The 23957-nt window shown below is 40.8% G+C and overlaps 2 protein-coding genes and 1 long non-coding RNA gene across 4 annotated transcripts in view; 2 read left to right on the top strand and 1 right to left on the bottom strand.

The window, feature by feature from the left end:
• LOC145447775 (uncharacterized) overlaps nucleotides 1-23957 on the bottom strand; it is a 244252-nt gene that overhangs the window by 215386 nt on the left and 4909 nt on the right. The gene's annotated exons all lie outside the window — the stretch shown is intronic.
• Nucleotides 1793-11156, top strand: LOC145447772 (uncharacterized). Of its 2 annotated transcripts, none has more exons than XM_080326036.1 (6): nucleotides 1793-1953; nucleotides 9486-9644; nucleotides 9705-9845; nucleotides 9905-9934; nucleotides 10772-10927; nucleotides 10996-11156. In XM_080326036.1, the coding sequence occupies exons 1-6, from the start codon at nucleotides 1890-1892 to the stop codon at nucleotides 11139-11141; spliced, it is 696 nt and encodes a 231-aa protein (XP_080182162.1). In that variant the 5' UTR covers nucleotides 1793-1889; the 3' UTR covers nucleotides 11142-11156. The 2 variants fall into 2 exon arrangements, with proteins under 2 accessions (XP_080182162.1, XP_080182163.1); XM_080326037.1 differs by lacking the exon at nucleotides 1793-1953 and adding an exon at nucleotides 7529-7833.
• LOC145447762 (uncharacterized) overlaps nucleotides 13764-23957 on the top strand; it is a 29392-nt gene continuing 19198 nt past the window's right edge. Inside the window, exons 1-7 of the mRNA XM_080326025.1 lie at nucleotides 13764-13922; nucleotides 13984-14013; nucleotides 16540-16689; nucleotides 16758-16895; nucleotides 20273-20287; nucleotides 20779-20916; nucleotides 21539-21681. Of these exons, the coding sequence (XP_080182151.1) occupies nucleotides 13805-13922; nucleotides 13984-14013; nucleotides 16540-16689; nucleotides 16758-16895; nucleotides 20273-20287; nucleotides 20779-20916; nucleotides 21539-21681 (732 nt within the window). The 5' untranslated portion in view covers nucleotides 13764-13804. The remainder of the gene's footprint in view (nucleotides 13923-13983; nucleotides 14014-16539; nucleotides 16690-16757; nucleotides 16896-20272; nucleotides 20288-20778; nucleotides 20917-21538; nucleotides 21682-23957) is intronic.

The following is a 23957-nucleotide window of genomic DNA, read 5'->3' as shown; positions in this document are numbered from 1 at the left end:
AGATCAAAAACTGAATGTTGACTCGTTCACTTTAGCATTCATCTGCAACTATATACCAACATAAACCTACACGGCTTTATCAGTTATTGCGTTGCAGTATGTCCAAACGGAGTGCTATAAGTCACTGTGCCTAACGCACATATTTAGCCAGGATGAATCTTAGATTCCTGTTGCCCTGCTTATGAGATTTGAACGATTCTAATGAGGATTATAAGAGACGGCGTGACCATATCGGCGATCTTGCATCTAAGGCGGTGGTTCTAAAACTTTTTTAGACAAGACCTCTTGATGATAGTGAAATCTTTCGCGCCCCCCTTATCTTCGTATCAAAAATATTTAAAAGTGCAACCAAGATGTTTCCAATCCCTACGCATAGTTTGATGGCATGGAAGGTTATGACTGTCGATAGACTTCTCCAAAAACAAATTTGAACTATGTACAGAATGGTGTCTAATAACTTTTATTACCCCCTTGAACTTAGCTCAAACGTACCGGACCATAAGCTAAATTTAAACCCAATGGCGAGGGCCGCACGCCATCCAAATTTGACACTTCTTCACGGGAAAAACAATTTTCCCCAGGACTTCAGTACAATTGAGTATACTCGAAGGGACTACTTCGACATTGTAAGCTAGTTCCATTTAAATCCTTATTGCTTATTCGATTCATGATATTCGATTCATGATATTATAAGCAAATATCTAATTGCTCCATAACGCTGTGTCTTTCTGCACACTCTGCACAGATGCTTGACAGGCAGGCCATAAAACCATCAGCCAATTGCAACCCCCAGTCACCAGTTACCAGAGATGAGCATGGATTAGGATTAGGATCTGGGAAATCCGGATTTGTGAAGTTTGACGGATTAGGATTGGATTAGGGTTTGAGATTTTTTTGCAATGTATTAGGATGAAAATCGGATTATTTACCGATATTCGGGGGAAGGGGGGGGGTCGAGAGCATCTTTAGAGAGAGAGAGAACGGCTCCAAAATGTATATCCTAGCAAAGGTACTGTACTTCATGTACTTTGGCACTCATTAGCGTTTAATTATACTTTTTATAGTATTATATGCATAACATGTTGGGGTTTCTAAGTGGAACTCTAAGTTTGAATTGGATTAGGATTAGAATTAGGATCGGAATATACGAAATTTCTGGATTAGGATTAGGATTTGAAGCTTCAAATCCGCTCATCATCACTGCCAGTTACTCTCGATTCGGAGATATATTCTGAACGGTGCATGGTCGGGTATATGTCAAAATATAGCACCAGCGCATGAACGACGCAATTATTAAATCAAAAATCGGATTATCATTAGGGTTATTGCCCTTGTGGAAACTTAGAAGTTTCAGCGCAAATTAAACTCCTCCCGAGTGCAAGAAAAACTTCTCTCAGGCGGCTTCGCGCCCCCTTCAGATGCCTCCACGCCCCCTAATAGGGGCGCCCCCCCCAAATTGAGAACCACCGCTCTAAGTGTTATCTAAGGCTTTCTAACAAGAGCCGTACTAAACTTAGTGGGTGAATTAATCTGGCCCTGCTCAGCTGGACCCGATGCTGAGCGATACGTGGATTCGGATCTTTGCCATAAATACATACAGGCGCGACTTTTGCTGCAGCATTGCTGCTTCTCACGTGTCCTCTGGAAAGCGTTGCTGCGGTTGAAAACCGGATGCTGAATATGTGTATATTTATTTTCAGGTCTGTTGTGATTCGACATGTTTCCTTCCGACAATCGAATCATATTTTCCTTCTTCCGGTTATCATGGCGGATGCGATGGCCGCTGCTACTTTATAGCTTGTGATCTTAACGCATAGTGTGGTATAAATGGTATTCGCCGTCGGATGCATGGGTATTAGTAGTGAGTGGTTGCCATATTACGAATTTGTATGATGATGTTGCTCGCCGGCTTATTGATCGCATCAACGTTCGTCGTAAATATTGGAGAATGTCGTGAGTAGAACATGATTTTGCTAACAATAATGTGGAATTTAAAGCTGCAGTCGCAAGGGCGAATTATTTCAGCAGTTCGGTTTTTGATGTCACATTCTACGTCGTTACATGATGCGTACTAGGGATGGTGTGAACGTGAGGTTCACGTTCGCGTTCTGTGTGTGAACCTCGGAAAATTTGAGGTTCGCGTTCACAACAGAACCTTGGTAGGTTCTGCACTGTGAACCTTTTTCATATATTGCAATTTCCACTTCATTATAACATCTTCGGTTTAAATTTATTGCATTTCAACTGCAAGCCACTCTATGCATGGAGCTGGCAGCATAAACATTCAACACTAAACGATCATGCCCTTGACAATCTCAAAAAATTTACTTATTGTTACAAAAGTCTGCTCGATATATCTAGCTTTCCGTTTGTGTATATTTAGTGTCTCTATGTGCTGTGAGCTGGACCCGCAATCACATGACATCAAGAGCGAAATACACTGCATTTTGCCGGCGAATGATCCTTATTCAACCAATCAATGAGATTGATATCGTCTTTTGATGTAAAAATCTAGCAGGCGTACGGGATCAATCTTGACTACATATGTATACTGTATCATAATACCAAATTCGTGCGACTGGGGTGTTGGCTATACTGCTGTATAACTTGTTAATGGGGTAATATCGGTAGCAAGTATAGAAACCCAGTTTATACTCTGCTCAATATCCATGTGGCAATACTCAGACGCCGAATACATTGTCCGATAGGTCGAAATTGTTGGCAAAGCGACGCAAGATACTGATTTTATGGTATTATTATATCATTTGATTGCCTCAGTTGATACATTTGGCGACGTTTAAAACGTCAATGTGTACTCAAGTACTGAGCCATTATTTGGGCCCGAGTCGTCGCTCGGTATCGTGTACAGTAGATTAATATAGGCAATCACTTAGTTGAAATATGGGGTTGGAATTAGCAATATGACGTCACGTGACGTCATGAGGTTCACGTTCGTGTTCACACAGAACCTTTGAAAAAGGTTCACGTTCACACGAACCTTAACCTTTCAGAGGTTCACACCATCCCTATGCGTACGTACGGCTGATTTGTATTGGACGGGATTGTACGAGCTTTGAAATTAAGGGCCGCATTGATCTGAATATGTTTGCGCGTCTCACTATGATATGCTGGGGCTTAATTGAAATTTTCAGCTGGAACATGAGCATACGTGGCGCAATGTTTGCAGTGCGTACGTGCACGTGCAGTGTACAGCAGGCTGCAGCGCGCAAACGACGCCAATAGTGACTGCATTGACCCTACATAGGCTCCAACAGATAACTAGCATACGTTCTAGCTGTCGAAGGATTATAGGGGCTCATCCGAGCGAGATAGTTTAATGGTGATGCGCCCGGCTTCTCGATCGGTAGGTCGTGGGTTCGATCCCCGGTCGGGTCAGACCAATTAAAGACTCGAAAATTGGTATCTGCGGCAATCTCGCTAGGCGCTCAGCATCCACGGATAGCATGGATGAGAAAAAACGGGGATGCGGACTAGGTGACCTTACGATCGTATCGCATCTTCGTCGTCAAAGCATCTCGATGGTGCAGGCGAAAAAAATATATCTTTCTCTCACTCTCTCTGTCTCTCTCTCTTCGTCAACCACGCTGTAGTTGCCGGGGCTTACGAAGTCCACAGGCCGCGTTAGCTAAGATAAAAGAATATCAGAAGATGGGCGCCCGAAGGAGTGAGTAAATGACGAGTGAGAATAGAAAAAGTGACATTTCGCCCATAAACCTTACGAAAGCAAGAAGCAGAAGAATGCATACTGGACTGCGCTGGAGATTACAGGACCACGATCTGACAACTGACATATCTTTCGTCTACCGACACATGTTACTTCAGTTTCATTGCTTGTCCTTTTCATGTTTCCTTCTGATACGTTCAGTGTGCATGCCTATTGCATGTTACATCTTTAAATATATGCGGTTGTTTGATTGAGAAAGTTCATTATACCACTTTCATTGTATTGCAGTCTTTTGGTCTTTTGAAATGATTAAATAATTACCGTACAGGCGATAATAGTACTGTTAGGTTATGTGATTATAATAAAAGCTAAAATAGTCAAACTGCAATATTTCATTTAATTTTATAGTGGGCGAGGAAAAGGATATCATGTACATAACATGACCATATATAAAACGCCTTTCTCAAGTATCACTTTAGATAGGACACGCATCCATTGGAAACATATATCGGTGAGATTTGGTAAGCCTCTCAATGACAAATTCGGTTTCTATTTTATGATAGTTGTTTGCGAAGTGTTGTACATCCGAAACTGTCATATATAATGCCAGTATGATTCGATTGTGCTTTTCATGATAGGGCGTGCTGGCAACCTTGCCAAATATTTTAGGGATAGTACGCCTTCCGTAATAACTTATTCTCTGGTTTCGACCACGGACAAAAAAACCACTGGACTGCTGACTGGTCAATACCAAATATATGCATGTGAAAGTTGATAATTTATTAATAATGGTTTTAATACTATCAAAAAATATAAATCGGCATTGTTGCCTTCATCAAAAATCCGATGTATTTCATGTAAGTTGCAAACTGCAGACTGTTGCAAAAGACGTCCTATTTTGAAATCCGACACTCTCATAATTATACTCACTAGACGACTACGTTGATCACAGAGATGCATGAACGACCCAGCATGCCCCCAAGGCGAGATCCCTTCTTCAATGGATGTATGTGCACTTGTGCACTGTGCAGTGTGCAGTGTGCACCTATTCGGCCTACAGATAGCGGGCAATCAATATTCATTCCTTTCCCAAGTCAACAATTACGAGCTGATAAACCTGTCAGTGGAAAAAGATGCAATAGCAACTTTGTTGGGTGGAGAATGGCGTAAATGGCGTAATTTACAAGCAGTAAGAGTGCAATTCCAATTACTGCCAGTCAGTGACCATTCTATCACTTATTAGTGCGATAGACATCAGCACGCTCGAGTGAAAGTAATCTTCTGACTTAAGAAGTTTTCATCGAGTCCCGCATTTGTGAGTCTCAGGGGTATCTTGTCCGATCTAACTAATATTATACACTTGTCACTTATCGCTGGTTCACTATGAGCGATTACCTCAGATGTGGGTCATATAACAACCGGTGTGACGATATTGGTATGAAATCTCCTCCGGGCTGCCCCTTATCTAAGGCTTATTAGGGCGAGTTGTAGCTAACGGAGTCACCAGTTACGGTCATAATGAGTCGCGTTAGGTATCTCATCTAGGTCTGAGCGAAGATATGAGCCTTTTCAAAAGTTTCAGCTAACGAAGTATTGAGTTAGGTTTCCATATTACTCTCGTTAGCTATCGCATGCAAGTTTTGGTGAAGATGTAGTCCCCAGGGAAGTTGAAAACCTATTCAAAAGATATTTACGAAACGGTCAAGTCAATACTACGCAAGACAAAGCCAACAGCGAGCCCGCCAATGTATTAAACACAAATCAACAGCTTTTACGCATGTATTCGCTGTAACGAGTGCGGAAGCGCTCATATTCCCGATTTATCGGCCGGATACCCAGAACGGGTGTGACTAAGCTTGCATGTAAAACAAGGAGGTGTTGCCAAATGCCTTTTCAAAAGTTTTATAATTATTTATTAATTGTCTAGATGCCTTCGAATAAACACCGACTATGAGATTTCAGACGACTTGCACTAAATATAGTAGACTACTCGACATATACTATATGGAATGATTGAAACCGTCGAAGTCCACGTCAGTTCAACATTTATTGCGCGCAGTTCTGTATTATTAGAACTTTAGGATGTTCTGATGATGATGAACGCCGACCGAAAGAATGCTGAATGACGATGCAGTCTTAGTCGAAGATATTTTTGGTCTATTTAAAACAGTGGTTCTCAAATGAGACCCAAATCTGAGTTCTATAGGCATTTCGCGACCCAAGCCCCATTCATCGAAATAATGTAATTTCAATGTCAGAATGCTACGCTTTCACGGGTATGTATAAAATAGAGAAGGTGCATACAACTAGTTGCACGCAACGCAGTTCCATAAAACATGTTTGACCATGGCAATGGTTTGACGCACGCGATTCCAAATTTCGGTGCATTATTTTTCTTGTGGTCCGCATTTGTAGGGCGGGGCTAATATTACAAGAACGGCACTATAAGGCATCGAACATTCAACGATCGGACATGTCAAAATCGAAGGTTCGGGCCTACCAGCGACCGCTTTATCGCCGCCGAATTTTCTGGCACCGCACTTAGCCGCATGTTGGTCAAAACGTCATGTCCGCAAGTGTCCTGACGCAGAAAGGGTCGGCTCCGAAATACCTGTTATATCAGGGGTGGCCAACCCGTGACCTGAGAGGTAATTGTCGAAATTAGTAGTATTATCAAAAATGGATTGCCCAGATTATGAACTTGCAAGGCCAACCAAATATTTGATTAGTCTGGCCGCAACACTTGGGATGTGACGACTAACATATCAGTTCCGAAGCATCGGAAGATCCATGGGCAAGTCACATTTTTGGTAGATCTTCGTACATTACAATAAAGGAGAATATTCTGCGGTAGATTTATCTAAAGTAAAAATTTTCTTCACGCTTCCCGCAATATGTTGTCACTCGATTTCTTGCTTTTAATACTGTTACCCCTCCCAAAAATGAAAGAGCGCCACACCAGATTGAGTCTAACTATATTCACAATTACAAGAGAAAGTGTCGTCCAACATGCGACTTTGCGTTTGCGCTCGCACAAAGACCGTCGACGATGAAACCAAGGCACAAAATGATTGGCCCATGTTGGCCGAAGTTTTCGATATCGATATGTCCAGGCGTCGAATAGTACAATCCTTGCAAACCGAGCCCAGCGATATACAGCAAACCCGCAATATACTCAAGTAACAATATTATTGACCTATAAACTCTGGAAAATTTTCGCGCTTGGCGGGGCAAGTGGCCCGCGCAATGGCTCATCAATTGCATATGGCCCTTTAACCGAAAAGGCTGGCCACTCCTGTGTTATACCAAGCAAGTGATAGGGCTTTCCAGAGAAGCCAATGTCATATAAAGATTAGCGTAGCATCACACCTATTTCTGTAGTACAAAGATCGGCACATTTTCATGTTGAAGCCGTATTGTCGTAACCACGTCTCGCTTATTGAGTACCCAGAGAGTACCCAACACGGTGACCAAGCACATGTTCAAACTCACCGTAGAATAACGCGCGAAGAAATCATTTTGTTGGAAGGAATTCAACAAATATTGCATACATTTTATCAACCAATTTGTCTGATGCCGTCATGACCCATATTTTAAGCGGCCCTGATTTAAGAGAAGGGTCGGATTCGGAACCCTTTTTCGTTTAAGGATCCATATCGACCCTATATTTTCAAGAGTAATTCTTAAGGAGCCATATAACAATCTCAATCTACTGTGGCGTCACAATAGAATATTTGTGACGTCATGACTAAAAAAACATCTATTTTCTAAACAGCGACCATGTTTTGAACATATATATGTTTTAATTTATTTTTAGTTTAAATGCTGAAACCCTAGGGATGACGGACTTGGAGCTATAGTGTTGGTGTCGCAGGAGCATTAAGTCATGAAACCAAATATTCCTAACTGTTCGATTTAGAGATTCCATGATTCGGGGCGTATCTCCGTCACCCTTTCATTCATCACAAGATGGATTGCAATCGGTACAATTGGTCGGGGAAATTTATCGCATTTTCTTTCATAGTCATACTTGTAGTGTTTCATAAGTAGTAATCGGCTTCAGGAGATATAGTTCGCACGAATTCAAACGATGTTATTGCTCGTCGGCCTCGTGGGATCAATAATTGTCATGGATATTGGCAAATGCCGTGAGTAGAGCATGGATTTTACTGTAGATATTGCCGTCGCAAACATCGCAGCAATGTTTATGTCTGTATAGCATTGCATGCAGGAATGTTGTAGGCGCCCACCTTTGCAATGTTTGAAGGTTGGCACGAGGATGTTCTGTCCCATCATTTCCAGTTGATAAAATATGTTCAGTTAGTTATACTGGTTTTCCTATCTTAATTGACATATTTTATGTATAATCGCACTTAAATCTTCCCTGATGAATGTGATTCGCGTCACTCCTTGGTACTGAATTTGCCACAATAAATCAGGAAAAGATAAACACTGAAAACTGAAACAGTATAATGTTGGGGGATGGTGAGAAGAAGATGTGGACTTAATAAAGATTTAATATATATGTTCAGGCATTCGCTCTGTACTGATTTGCGCTCCTGCGCCGAAGAGCACATAATAAATAAAAATGCCCAGGAACTGAGTTCGTCACACATTATGTTGATAATGTGTTGTAACTGATAGATGAGTTCTATTTGTGATATACATTTTAGCTTTTTTATGCCGTCGTAGTGAGTTTCTAAGATCTTACTGTCATTTGTCAGCAGATATATCTAATGGGGCTTATGAAGAGCGCTATATAAGTTCTTCTTCTTCTTCACGTCAGTGTTATCTCGAGTTTCTATGAGTAAAAGCGACGAAACACGACTCTCACGTTATTTCTTAGTGATACAATCGGTTAGATCAGTGGTTCCCAACCTTTTGCGACTCATTGCCCCGTTATCAAGCTCGACACAAATTTTCGTCCATATTTACGGATCCGAAAAAGGACATATAAACGGGAAATTTATTCACCTAACTCTGATCTCTGGTGAATTGACTAAAAAGAAGGTCATTTTTCCCAGACAGTGCTTGGAAAACTGGTTACCTCGACTACCATCCGTTGCGGGTCGACCTTTTATTTATTCAATTTTCGCGTGATATGCAAAATAAACCGTCTTCACGAGCATTTGTTGTCGCCCTCTATTTTCTCAAAATCGCCCACGTTGGTAATGACAGGGTTAGATCTTCCACTTTGCTTTCGAACGGTACCTTGGTTGCCGGGTTCACATCCATGGAAGTTCATGAATTGCAATTTTTGAAAATGAAACCCTTCAGAACCTCGACCACCAGTTGTTCTCACGCCCACAGAGTCGTCTCTGCAGTGTGACCGATTTCCGGACGAAATAGACGAATGCCCCTCCGCGTCCACAACAGAACAAGAATGTAACGACAAAGGTTGCTTACTATTGCGACGGAGATCGCCAAAGTCGATTGTATCTCAACAATCGTATCTCGAAATACGTCACCAGCATGAAATGAGATCTCAAATAAGACTGACTGACGATTGCTGACGACTAACCCTAACGAGTGTCAGCCGAAAATATTCGGGTTCATTTCAATATGAATATACTATACTATTCAATTGTATACTGAAATTATGTACCTTCAAGAAGCTCTTTCACTTGTCAGTGTTTTCTGGCGTTTCTATAAATGTAAGTGACCAAACACAACTCTCACGTTATTCTTACTGACGCATTCGGGTAGGATCTTCCACTTGGCGTTTGAACGGTACCTTGGTGGCCGGGTGCGCGTCCATTGAAATTCATGAATTGCAATTTTTAAAAATGAAATCCTTCAGAGGTAGTACCAGTTGTTATCACGCCGAGAGAGCCGTCTCTGCAGTGTGACCGATTTCCGGACGAAATAGACGAATGCCCCTCTACCACAACGACAGAGCAAGAATGTAACGACAAAGGTTGCTACTATTGCGCCGGAGATACTCCATCTTGCGTACAAGGTATGTCGCTAGCGAAGGTAACGATATTGCGATTCTCCACAAACGATAAAATGGTCTCAGGCACTGGATGTTCATGGATAAATATGACGAAGGAAAACGAATGCAAAAACGCAATGGGCCGGCGAATATTCAAGGATCACGAGTGCTTCGAGCACGGGTGCTCGTGGTGTAAGAAGCAAACCGGATTCAAGTGCTTTAAAAGTAGAATGATTTTAGTCGTAAGCAATCGCACACTAAACTGCATGGCTGAACTTTTTTAGATCCAACTTCTAGAGACGAGATGATAGTACGTAAGTATTTGAGAATCATATGTACTAAGGTTCATTTAACTTCTCGTGCCACATCATGATTTGAAGATGTCCTAGTGATTCCTAGTATATTATATACCTCGATACGCACATTGTATACCATCTGCATAACGCCGTATGTTACATGACCATTGGCCAGGTAGTTTTCCGTAGGCTATCGCGCATTATATGAATCTAAGTATCGATATTTACCGCTTTCATGGGACGCGCAACCTACTCAGCTATCAGCTTAACATATCCGATGTTTATATCTATATGAGGCAACTGTTCTCGTATATATGCATGCATATAGTTGATAGTCAGATCTAGAGCTAACTCAGGATCGGTGCGACCGCTACTTTGCCGAGTTAAATTCATCGAGTCGTAACTATTAAATTATTCAGAATTGCTTCCCGCGCAACCATCCGATTACATACTCTCCCAGCTTGTTAAAGTCTATTTGCCAGCAGATAGTTTACCTATTTCAAAGGTCAATTAGGGAGCGACAAATATCTTTGTGGGGGTATAAGCTAAATCTACCTTTCATGCTAATGCGCAGTTCCCCACTAATTGTTTCCATGAAAATATATTGATAACAATATGGATCCCCATTATGATTGAAGTTATCTTTTATGAGTAAAATAATAATGTTACCAACGAGTATAGGCCCTCTTATGCTTAATCATATATATGGCTATCGACTTTAAACACACGACATAGGCCTATACGTGATTGCATGTTGAAGAATTCACAGTTCGCCATTCAGAACTTTCAACAACTCCGCTGCAGTAAATCCCCGTTCTGGATAATTTAAGAGCCGCCTATTTTGGTTACATTCAGTACCTCTTCGTACGGCCGAAAATTGCCCTGCAGCTGCGGCTCTGCGAATTGAGTGCGATTATTTGATACCGGAGAGGGCGGGAGAAAAAATTCATTGCGCGGCAAGCGGATGTCACTGGTGCGAAGATGGCACATCGACGATAGATTGTTTACAAGGTTGTATTCCATCCTCCCTCGTTTGCTTTGCAAGCATTACTTATAAACTTTATGCATCATGCTCACAGGTCAAGTCTGCTCTACTCAGAAAAGCACTGGGGAATACGATTGCCGAAAAAGTCCGACTGAAGTTCTCAGCCCATACCAATGTTTACAACGGGGGTGTTCGTGGTGTGAAAATAACGAGGAGTTCAAATGCGTTCGAGGTGCGTAATAGTTGTACAAATGTAGACAATGTATAAGTACATTTACGCAAGCATCAGTGATTATTCATCATTAAATAATCTTTGTTGTACACTCCGCTATAGCGATTTCGTGTGAGTATATTGGAGTCGCATTTTTCGTAGGACCAGGAAGTAAATCTAATCCTGTACAAGATTTGCGGTAAAATCGGAAATACAAAACGGATTCGAAACTGTAATTTCAGTTTCTATATCCCGTAAAATTTCCGTTGCTCGAGATACGCAATTCACAATATCACTGATTAAGGATAAATGCACTGGTTAGGTGGCAGCAAATACGCGAACTACAAATTGGGATGGTCTGAACGTTCGCGTTCTGTGTGTGAAACTCAGAAATGTAGAGGTTAACATTCACAAACGAAACAGGGTAGGTTATGCACTGTGAACCTTTTTCATATATTACAATTTATCACGTCATTATTTCTCGTCACCATTGGTTGAAATTCTTCGCATTGCAACTTCGGACCACTCCTATGCATGACGCTGGCAGCGAAAAAAAGTTAACACTAAACGAGTATGCACCATGCCAAGCTCAAGAATTTTACTTGCTTTGTTGCAAAATTTTGCTAGAAATATTCAGCTTTCCCTTTGTTTTAGTGACTCTCTGCTCTGCTGTGAGCTTGACCCGCAATCACACAACATCCAGAACGAAATACACTAACATGAGGTAGTCAGCGAATGATGTTCATTCAACCAATCAAGGAAATTGACATAAAGAATGCATCGTTGTCTATTGTAAAAAATCTAGCAGGCGTAAGGGTTCCCTTTTGATTTGATATGCTTATGGTATCATAAAAACAAATCTGTGCAATTGGGGTGTTCTCTACTCTATAACTTTATGGGGTAGTATCGGTAGCAAGTATAGAAACCCGTTTTACATTCTGCTCAATATCAAGGCGTAAGCTCATATTCCCAGGCAAGTCCTCGTCGAAATTGTTGACAAAGCGACGGAAGATATTGATTTTATAGATTCATTATAGCATTTGATTACTCCAGTTGATACATTTGGTGACGGTAAAAAGTCAAGGCATTTACTTCAGCATTGTGGCATAATGTGGCTCGAGTTGCCGCTAGGTGTCGTGTACATTATTATATCACTTCACTGAAATGTATGGTTGGAATTAGCAATATGACGTCACGTAACGTCATAGGTTCACGTTCGCGTTCACACAGAACCTTCCAAATAGGTTCGCGTGCACACGAACCCAAACCTCTCAGGGGTTCACACCATACCTATAGCTACAAACCGACATATTAATCGTGCGAGGACAGACTCTGGTGTGATTAACATACGTAACTAGTATGAAGGCGTACATTTCACCGCTACAAAGCATACTGTTTTCACCATCATGATGTTTTCATATTTTCAGATACACCAGGTATAGTTGGACACGCCGTAAGTAGCCTACATGTTCATTTGGTAAAAATTGCCCACATTATTGCCGTACTGTTCCGAAATGATTTACCGACATCCTCATTTAACATGAATGCGTGTATGGTCGCTTGGTCACCAAAATAACGTAACGTCCGGACGATATTTCAAAACGGTCGATGATTGCGGATTTTCTGTTCCGTTTTAATGGTGTTTACACATTCATGATCATTTTGCACCACGTGACGATAGTTCCTATTATGACTCTTAAAGTCCCGACTTGCATAGCATGGCTCGCTTTCGTTCTAGGTTTGTGTTAGACATAACTACTCATTTATTGATCACTAGGGCAAGTTTTTGCAACTTTTGCAACTATTTTTTACAGCTTCTGGAAGCTTCGTAAATACTCATAATGTATGTAGCATGGTGTTTTAATCTGTTTGGAGGAGTTTTATGTTGCAACTTTTTGCAACTTTTGTCTATATTTTTCATGCAACTTTTTTCTGCAACTTTTATCAAGTATTGCGAAAAATATGCTATAAAACTATAATAAAGACTAAATTAATGGATTTCAAGTGGCAATGCGGCCCATCATAGGCGCCGGACGCAGGTATACTGGGTATGTCGTGTTTACCTAGCATTTTTTCGGGTATGCGGCATACCCACTATTCCGTTAATCATAAAACTCCGTGAACTAACTGGTAAATTGTGCGAACCCTATGTAAATAAAAATGTAACCATGATCGATTGAATAGCGAAGGAAGAAACGGAACAAGCAGACACCATGCAAATTTGAAACTGCTGGAACCTTTCGAGTATCTCATACCCTCATGATTTCAAAAAAATTTATAAATGCAACTTCTGCAACTTTTGTTAATATTTAAAAAATGAATGCAACTTTCTCAGGTTTTTAGTGCAACAAAAACTTGCCATATTGATCACCAAGTCTTATTTGTTGTTGACTTGAAGCTTGTAGGCCTAATTCACAATTTATAGAAACGTTTACCAACGTTATCCGACTCTGATGGCGGTTGACGTGCTATAATTTACAGTGGGTACATCCGATCTCAATTGCGAACGAGCCCCAGAGGTGATGACGGCATGCCCCGATGCATCGACTACCGAACAAGAGTGCAGAGACAACGGCTGTTACTATTGCGCCGGCGCATGCTACCAGGGCAAGGAAGCGACTCGAGATATTGTGAATGTATAGTATGATATATTTCGAAGTTGATTTCAGGGGCTGGATGTTCGTGGATCGATATGTCTGTAAGCAAGGAATGTAAAACTGCAAGCGGGGCCTCAATCGCAGATAAGAAAGAATGCAGAGACGAAGGCTGCTCTTGGTGCGATCATCATACCGGAATCAAATGCTTCAAAAGTTCGATTGTTCGAAATAAGCTCGACTATAGTTGCCTACTAACGATATGTCCTCTTTTCAGATCCAACATCTGAGAATGAAATAGTATCAGGTAAGTAAGCCTTCTTTGGTTGCGATTTGCGGGAATCCTCTTATGCGTAGCGACAGCACGAATTCACGTCCAATCTGGTCTCAAACTTTCTTGTTTTGCGATCCAATTTTAGAAAAGAAAGTTATAGTATAACTTCTGCAACCAGTGACTTGTGTTTGTTTTTGTTTTTTGGGGTATTCATGGTGTTTGTCGACTACTATCGTCATTTACACCCGGCTGATATTCTTCTTGTTTTCCGTAATTGCCGACTTATAGCACGGCCCACCTTCGGGCTTTTGTTAGACACCGCTGACGTGGATGAGGGGGCGAGGAGGAGCCTAGGTAAACCTCCAACACTTAAGTATCGGAATTCGGAAGTCGAACTCGGTCGGACTCGAACCCGCGCTCATTGGTGTTGCAGCCGCGGATTATGCCACTGCGCTATCTCGCCACCCAGTGACTTGTGTTCTTCAGCCGACGAGATAAATATCCACCAATAAGTGAATCCGTTTATGCTCACCCGGCAGACATAAACTTTCTTTCGCCCTTCTCTCAATTGCGCGTACAAGATGTAGCCTACAGAGCTTCATTTGAACCAATTAAATCCAGAGGTGATCAGTAACGAAGCACTTCTACTTTTTCGAAGTACTCAAGTAGTTTTCCTCTACTTCTGGTACTTACTCAAGTAGATCTGATTTTCGCTACATCTACTTCTACTCCGTAATATTTTGTTATCTACTTACTTACTTTTCGCTATTTTCAGTTTGTCAAGTAGAAGTAGTTCAATCCTCCTTTCAGGAAGATAGCCTGAGGAATTTCGGGGCTGTTTTCACTGAGTATTACCATTTAATTTTCATAAAAGTTGAGCAAAGCCCAGAATTTTCGTGGTGCTTTGCGCGGAGTGGATATGGAATGGCCAGTATGATTTGACGAAAAGATCGGTGAATATAATATAGGTAGCTGGTTGGCGTGGCTCCGATCTCATCGCATAGTCGTCCTTTGCCATGTGAAAAATTTCGCCACAGTTTATATGGCTCATCACAACGTTTGAAACGGATGTTTCGCAATCTTGCATTTACTTATCATATCGTAATCTAGCATGGCCATGGCATGTCCTAATCTGGAAAATGGGTCTCTGACTTTTTTTTCAGTTTTAATGCTGTTTTACCATACCAGCTTTGAAACTTTCTGGACTGAACTCATGTAATGCATGTTCCGCTTTTAGAAGTAGTATTTATATTTCACTTTCAATTCCCAGTATCATATACTTTGAGTTCTAATTAATATCAGTTCTTTTGTCTGGATAACATACATGTTGAAGTTTAAAAGCAAGTGTAGTAATGCCTTTAATTTCCGGTGATAAAGCTACACAATATGGCATTTTTACGGTCCACCATATTTTTTAGTGACGTTTACTAATCGCACACAGTGTTTACACCGTACAACTTCTCCGCCGTATTGCGCTTCGACTAAACTACGGGCCTTGTAATATGGATGAGGGCGCCATACCATGATATTTTCTAAAACGTGCTGTTCAAGAAAACAGAGGATTAGTATCTCATTTCCATTTTCATCCTATGATGCGGACGAATGCTTATGCTGTCGAAAATTGGATACCTCCTGGTATGCATCAATATGATTCGACCTCGGCACCTTTCGCATACCTCAATTTGCACGTTTTGACAATCCATGTGAACGAATTAGTATCGTTTTCACAACTACTTACTTACATGAGTAGATTTAAAGTTGGTCAATTCTACTTCTACTTCAAGTAGTTTTAGGTTGCTTATGGAGGAAGTACTTCTACTCGTACTTAGTAGATTTTTCCGTCGCTACTTCTACTTCTACTTGAGTAGCTTTCTTGACTACTTTGACCACCTTTGATTAAATTACAGACAAATCCCCACTATCACAATGCCGTAATGACGCCAATGCCTGGAGCGTGAAAGGTCGCACGAAAACAATAGTTTGTGATTTCATAACTATAGGCCTATGCTTCGACAATCCAAATGATGGATCAGTAATCAAGTTATCCACAACTAGGGTTGCATTTAAAACAGAATAAGGTTGTTCAAAACACTGTGTTTTAAACAAAGGCCTTTAATTGTGTAAATACTTACCAAAAAAACATGTTGTATGAGCCTACGGACGATTATACCACCCGGTATATAGCCGACGTATACGATATGGGATGGTTGGAACCCACAAAATAGTTGGATCAACATCTATAGTACGTAGATATTTCGTCAAAGGAGCTATATTTATCCTGTATTTTCAATTATCCATGTCAATCCACTATGAAAATCACAATTTAATATTCGTGACGTCATGGATTTTAAAAAAACAATAAGAAACGTGGTTTATACAAGGGCCTTGTTTTAAACATGTTTGTTTAAAATTGATTTTTGTTTTAAATGCAACCCTATCCACATCATTGGTTATAAAAAAATCCTGGCTAGAAAGCTATTTGCGATGCACCGTTGCGAACATAGATAGCCTACAAGTTTGTGGTAATAACTAAAAAGAACTAAAAACTTGATTTTACAGATCCACAGTCGCACTTGGGAAACTGCGATACAGCTCCAGCTTCAAGAACAGAATGCCAGTACGTGAATCCCGACCAACAGGGAACTAACGCGCAATGCTGGATTAGTGGCTGTCACTGGTGCGCTACTGGTCTGCCGACCTGCATGCAAGGTCTGTACCAACAGCGTTGTGTCGCCAAGGTGATTGTCAGAAGTGTGACGCATTTGAATACAATATAGGAACGGTGTGCGACACTCAACGGGCGGGCACAGAATATGACTGCAGGGATGCGGACACGGAGATTTTGACCCCGTACGAGTGCGGACAGAGAGGCTGCTCTTGGTGCGAAGATAACGTGGCTTACAAATGTGTTCGAGGTAAGATATTACACTGACGTCACGCTACTCAACGGAAGACGGGTAGTGGTATGTTGAGTAGGGCTCTTCAAAAATGACTTTTTTTCTCAAATCGTACTGGCTACTTGATAAAATTGTTAGGTTACCTAATTTAAGCCTTCACACAAAATTTGGTTCAATTCCAGCCAGCAACCGCTTTGCTACAGGAGAAGAAAGTTTCTATTTATTATATAAAAATAAATAATAAAAAATTTGAAAATTTTCTGTTCACCCCATGAAAATTTTAGGCTGTCTATAGAAACGATGCTCACCAAATTTGGTTCAATTCCAACCAGTGGAAGCGGAGTCATTACGGTGACCGATTCTTTGTTTATTTATTATATTTGTGCTCACCGTAAATACTATTTTATTCAAATCCAAATTTTTCGACGGCAATACCTCCGCTTCCACAGGTTGGAATTGAATCAAATTTGGTGAGGATCGTTTCTATAGACAGCCTAACACTTTCATGAGGTGAACAGAAAATTTTCAAATTTTTTATTATTTATTTTTATATAATAAATAGAAACTTTCTTCTCTTGTAGCAAAGCGGTTACTGGCTGGAATTGAACCAAATTTTGTGTGTAGGCTTAAATTAGGTAACCTAACAATTTTATCAAGTAGCCAGTACGATTTGAGAAAAAAGGTCATTTTTGAAGAGCCCTAATGTTGAGGTATTTACATTCAGGGCTGTGGAGTCGGTATATTTACCGTCGACTCCACCTTCGACTCCGACTTCACACATTTTTTATGTACCGACTCTGACTCCGGAGTATTCAAACATACCGATTCCGACTCCAACGGTATTACCAAGTTACTTCGAAAATTATATACCACAGTGACGTTTAAATGACTATAATAATTCCATTAAACATATGCAAACATACGATTATCGATGGCATGCAAAATTGTTTCATTGTGGCACAGTTCGAGTTATCACTATGCAATTAACATGAAAGAATGCCTTTGTAAATATCCTACTTTTTTCATATTGTATAAGCTTTTATAACATGGACTCTGTAATATCTTAACATGTTTGAATCATTCAAACATGACATATATCCAATCCTGTATCAATAAAATGGAGATAAAGCTATTGAAGTGTAGCTCTTGTGTATGAGTCAGCAACCAATACAGAGATGTAACTTACTAATTTCCTCATTACTAGGGCCATTTAAAGTCATTAAAGTCATATTTTTTTCTATGCATCAGTAAGTCGTGAAATCAATTTTAACGCGAAAACCACGTCCCTATGGGGTATATTAGGAAAGTTATAAAGTCATATAAAGTCATATTTTCCTGGTTAGGTCATATTTGAGTTATAAAGTCATATTGTTGTATACTTTAAATAAAAAGTGCCAATTTAAGCGGTGAAGCAATTAAGCACTAAGAAAGTGAGACAATTTCTGATTGAACGAAGGCAAGCTGTAAGGTTAGCCTACATAACATTACAGTCACAGACCTATGAGGTCACAAATTGCATTATGAGGTCACACATTGCATTGTGTTGCTTCACAATCTGTTTCACTTCTGTGCACTGATAGGACGTCATTTGAAGTTCAGTCAGTGGGTAGGCTGGCTAAAAAGCTCTATCTTGGTCTACTTATATACAAATACACTTGGATTTGAATAAAATAGTATTTACGGTGGGCACCACTATAATAAATAATTGAAGAATTGGTCACCGAAATATCCCTCCACTACAACAATATTTCAAACTTGATACTGAAAATGGAAAGTTGTACGTACACCATCAGAGAGGCTAATGCTGATCTTAATGCCCTTGATTTCAGAAAAGATTCGCTTGAGCTCAAAAATTACATTAAGAAGCGATTGGACAAAAACGATGTGAAACAAATTATGGAGTTACAAAGGCAAGATATTTCACCAGCGCTGTATGCAAACCTGCAGGAGTGTCAACCCACATCAGCGTCTGTGGAGCGCTCATTTCCTTACAAAAGTCATTTTTACGTCCAAATTGTCACTTTAAAGACTACAACATTCCACACCACATAAAACTGTACTACAACAGTGGTTTAAAAAACAAATGGATGCGTATTACTGTTATGTTGTGTATGTTTTACTCGTCAGTTCCATGAGTGACGTTGGTTACATGTAAAAATACACTATTTTCACATAAAGTCATATAAAGTCATATTTTCCATAAAATAAAGTCATATAATTGATTTTTTAAGGTCATATAAAAATGGCCCTACTCATTACACACTATACTGATTAAAAGCATACGCACTCTTACTACCAATGAACATTGGTCAGAAACGAAATTTCGGAAGTAGCGAAATAGCATATGTCTAGTCAACACTACACGCACTTACTCAAGTATTCAAGGACTAGGACATGCAGTCTTTCTTAATCATTTGTTCGACCCAAGCAGCTAAGTTACACTACAAATAATTGTAATTTTGTCAAGTTGGAAGCAGCGTTTGGTTATGGTTCCATCAATTTTACAAAACCAGACGATATATATAATGTCACGGTATGATTCCAAAAATTGCATCAATTTGTGACTGCATCGTGAAGATGAATATTGCGATTTTCTTCCTCTGTGCAACTGAATTGTAATTTGCAAATAATGTCCAATTTTATCTATATCGTTACTAATAACAGTGATTGATGATACATAAAAATCCTATTTTGATTAATAATAATAATAATTTAAAGATGCCTTCGAAAGCTATTGTCTTCACATTAAAGAAGTTGGAGTCGGAGTCAGAGTCAGGGTCATTTTCACAAACTCCGGCTCCGATTACAGTCAGTATTCTTTCCACGACTCCGGCTCCAGTCACTATAGTTTTCACTACTCCGACTCCAAGGCGTGATAAAAAGAGACCCCCGAATCCAACTCCATTAAGCGAAAATTAGTCAAACTCCGACTCCACAGCCCTGTTAACATTTTTGATTCAAGTATTTTATTCATCCATATAGAATAGAAATAATAGAGACATGGAACACAGAATAAATGCATTCGCGACTTAGGTTACCTCGAATATAAATGAATATAATCGGATCAACCCCCGTCATTCACGGTGGCGGGGACAAGAGTTTAACTTGGACTTTGGCACTGGTAATTAGTGTCTATTAAAATTTTCACGTATGCTAACCATCTGCGGATCTTGGTGAAGCGTTGTTTGTTATGAAATATAGGCTATCAGTATATCAACTTATACCAATGTAGGTGTGACCAATTCTAGTGGTGCGCGAATCAAGCCAGGTCTGTTGAAGATTTCAGACGTGAAATCCTTAATTATGCGTACCAAGCAGAGCTTTTACAGTAGATAATTATCCAACATTCGTTTGGACTGAGGTGTGCTCACGTTCTCTTCTCTATTTTGTTACAGATTTACCGGACGGACGTAAGTAATTCAATATATATTTTATGCGAATCTAGTAGGCTATTACTTCACCTATATCTCATACCAAAGCCCGAAGCATTACAAATGTGGTAGACTTATAGGACTGCCGACCACGCATTCCCACTCCAATATTAGTAACACCGACGCAAAAAAACATGCATCCGCTGGTTTCTGTATGTATGCCTAATCATGATCTTTATGGATCTTTAAGATATTGGACCCTAGTACTCAAGTGCTTTTGTGGTGCCCGGAGTGGCTGCGGGGGTTATGCATATCCACAAATTTCCGAAAAATGTTATCGTTACAACTAATTGCTACATTCGTGAAATGAAGTGCCGTGAAAAGTTTCCAACGATAAGTGCTCTCGCCGCCCCCCTTCGTGATCGCGAAATTTATCCACGTTATTCTGCGGGATACGTACAGAGATCATTAAGTGACGTCGGCGTCTAGAAGTAAGAGGATCCTTGCACCGTTTTTTTTTTAATTTCCAGTACAGACCTGTCCAACTACAATTGATCTTCACTGCTTCCCTTTCGCGACACCTGGTGGGGTTACAGCGACACAGTGTGAAAGAGAATATCGATGTAGTCATTGCTCAGGGAATGCCAATGAAGATCAATGCTTGAGAGGTGAATAGATGATTGCGTTATTAGCAAAGGGTTGGTGCGAACGTTCGATTCACGTTCGTGTTCGGAGTACGAATATAGATTACTAACCTACGGATAGATGCGCATGCGCACTGTACAACTCGGTCACGCTTGAATACCGAGAGAGCCCTACTGCTGAACCCGCCAAAAGCTGCATAATTGGTATTCCCACAGCTGGTGATCCGAACGCTGAAATTTAATAATGCTGATCTTAATCGAACGCTGCATGGTGTTGCACTGATTCCCAATGTACAAATTAAAATCTGGTCAGGTTAATGGAACCTCACAGAAATAGCCGTTAAAGTCTGAAAATTGTTCCCAAAAATATTGTTGATTGGTGATTGTCGATTGTTGATATGCAACGATATTTCCAAATCAGTACTATTTACTGAAGGTTACCCCTGACGAGGGTCAGCCGAAAACATTCGGGTTTGTTTCAATGTGAATACTTTGAATACTGGACTACTCAGTCTTTTACTTACTTGGATATCGCAACTTCTACATGTACTGACAACTGAGTAGAACAGCGGCTACTTGACCACCACCGATTATTTTTAGCACATCTCAATGTTTTCCATTGTATATGAACAATCGTCCTTTTCAGAATCGTGTCCCCCGGGTTATCAACGACGCTACGACCAAGGGAGCTGCTGCCGCACCGCAACGAACCCTGCAGATGATGATTCAAATAACGGTCCGCGCATTATTGGCGGTATTGATGCTGCCGATGGACAGTGGCCATCGATGGTGCGTACTAACCCGAAACCTCGTCTATTTGCGAAAAGAGTGTGGGTATTCACACCCGCATATACCACCGCTGATATAGGGTGTGAATGGGCACCGGTCGTACACCGAACCAGAACCTACATCAGTGTTACACCGTGGTATAAACCAAACACGACATTTTATTCCAAATGATGCATTTGCCTAGGGACATAGGAAGGTATGCACGTAAGATTTATAACCAGGGCATGGTATGGTATGGTATGTTATGGAAGTATGGGTTTGGTATATGGAACGAAATTTCAGTACAGAATATGGATATATCCAAGTTTAATATGGTAGGGAAATTTCCAACTGCGGTTTGACGCAATTTCGACCCGTACAAGCGAAGTTATTGCGGCTGAAAGTTTTGAATTTGCAAAAATACTATGAGCGGTGAAAAATCCCAGAATAATGAATAAAAAACTCACGAACTTTGCTTCTGCACGTTAGAATTGAGTAAAATTTGTTTTGTATCATTTTCTTTAGACAGCTAAGCAATATTATAGGGTTGACATGGAAATTTGAATTTTTCTTTTAATTTTTTTTATAGTGTATTCGAAAATTTCAATTGACTCTGCGTCGGCGTGTATACTGGTTGGACCTATTTTTAGGCAACCTAGCAATTTAATGAGAGAATGCCCGGGATCAGTAACACACAGTATGACTCGGACTCGAGTCTCAACTAGGGTTGGATTATCCGGATAACGGTTAACCGGTTAACCGGTTAACCGCAGGTGATTTTATTATCCGATATCCGGATATAAATCTGCCGGTTAACCGGATAAAATAGTATCGTTAATAATGTGTTTTTAACTTCTAGGAAGCTTCAATAAGTCGTATTATCACTGTTTCGCGCATCCAATTAGCGAGAAGCGTGTCGCCAATTAACGGTATACGTCAATGCACTGTGTAACGCGACGCAATCTTCCGCTGAGAAGTTTGTTTTGGGGTATTCATGGTGTTTGTCGACTACTATGGTCATTTACACCAGGCCGATATTCTTCTTATTTTCCGTAACTGCCGACTTATAGCACGGCCCACCTCTAGGCTTTTGTAAGACACCGCTGACGCGGATGAGGTGGCGAGGAGGAGCCTAGGTAAACCTCCAACACTTAGGTATTGGAATTCTGAAGTCGACCTCGGTCGGACTCGAACCCGCACCCATTGGTGTTGCAGCCGCGGATTATACCACTGCGCTATCTCGCCACTTCCGCTGAGAAGATCGCCAAATTAGGTCATTGATTGCCGCGAACTCGGCTATCGTTGCTGGCCTGGTTTTTCGAGTCTTCAACAAGCCTAGTTCCGCTGGCAGAATCGCATCTGCAATAGGCTCTGTTGACTTTACCCATCACTGGCCTACATAATCGCATCTGCATGGGCTTGGTGCTCACGATATTATCGCTGGCCTGCGCAATCGCATCTGCAATAGGCATGGTACGAACGATATCATCGCTGGCGTAACCATAGTCTCGGGCCTGGCATGCGTTGGCTCTTATCTCTTGGTGGCTTGGAGACAATATGCCGCTGAGATTATTTTGATCAGCGATTGTGATTAATGAGTGACATTGCGAAACTGAATGACATCGAATGTTCGCATTCCGGAAACATGTTCTTGCGTGCAAGCGTAATTGATTTCCGCTGATACTAAATTCGAAAAAAATCGAAACCACCTCGTTTTATTTAAAACACCCCCCTTATTTGTCGGCTGGCTACGGGCCTGATCATGTGAATTTCTCATGGAGGAATTGGAGCGAGCTATCATGTCGGCCTCAATTCCGGTATCAGCTACTCGTCCTTCCAGTACTGGACACCTAAACAGAAGAATGGGCAAAAAGGAAGCGCTGCTTACTATATTCAGCCTTGCTTAGCCTACTATAATTCAGCCCATTTTGTGGAAGCAGAAAGAGCATTTAATACGTGTGGACTCTTTGTTACAAAACTCCGGTCGCGGCTACAGGATGCCACTATTGATGTGGTGTGCTTTATAAGGAGGGAGCTGCAATTACACTGTGTAATGATTTTGCGATCCATTTCTCATGCAGACCTCGTGAAATCGATTATCTCACTTAGGATTCACTACCCGGTTAACCGGTTAGCTAAATTCCAAATATACGGATATATCCGTTATCCGGATAGTGAAAATTATTGATATCCGAACTAACCCTAGTCTCAACACTACGACTCGGACTTGATCTTTGCCCCCTGACTTGAACTCGGACTTGACTTGGTGGCGAATTGAGAATGTCTCGACTTGACTC

The sequence above is a fragment of the Botryllus schlosseri genome, chromosome 10, assembly GCF_051294905.1.
Source record: "Botryllus schlosseri isolate E-star chromosome 10, Bs_hap1, whole genome shotgun sequence".
NCBI lineage: Eukaryota > Metazoa > Chordata > Ascidiacea > Stolidobranchia > Styelidae > Botryllus > Botryllus schlosseri.
This window is presented reverse-complemented; position numbering and strand designations above follow the sequence as displayed.

Excerpts from the sequence above, each read along its gene's own strand:
- LOC145447772 (XM_080326036.1), top strand. The coding sequence starts at position 1,890 with ATGATGATGTTGCTCGCCGGCTTATTGATCGCATCAACGTTCGTCGTA. Across the intron at positions 9,645-9,704 it reads TACTCCATCTTGCGTACAAG|GCACTGGATGTTCATGGATA; the intron begins GTATGTCGCTAG and ends AAATGGTCTCAG. Across the intron at positions 9,846-9,904 it reads CGGATTCAAGTGCTTTAAAA|ATCCAACTTCTAGAGACGAG; the intron begins GTAGAATGATTT and ends GAACTTTTTTAG.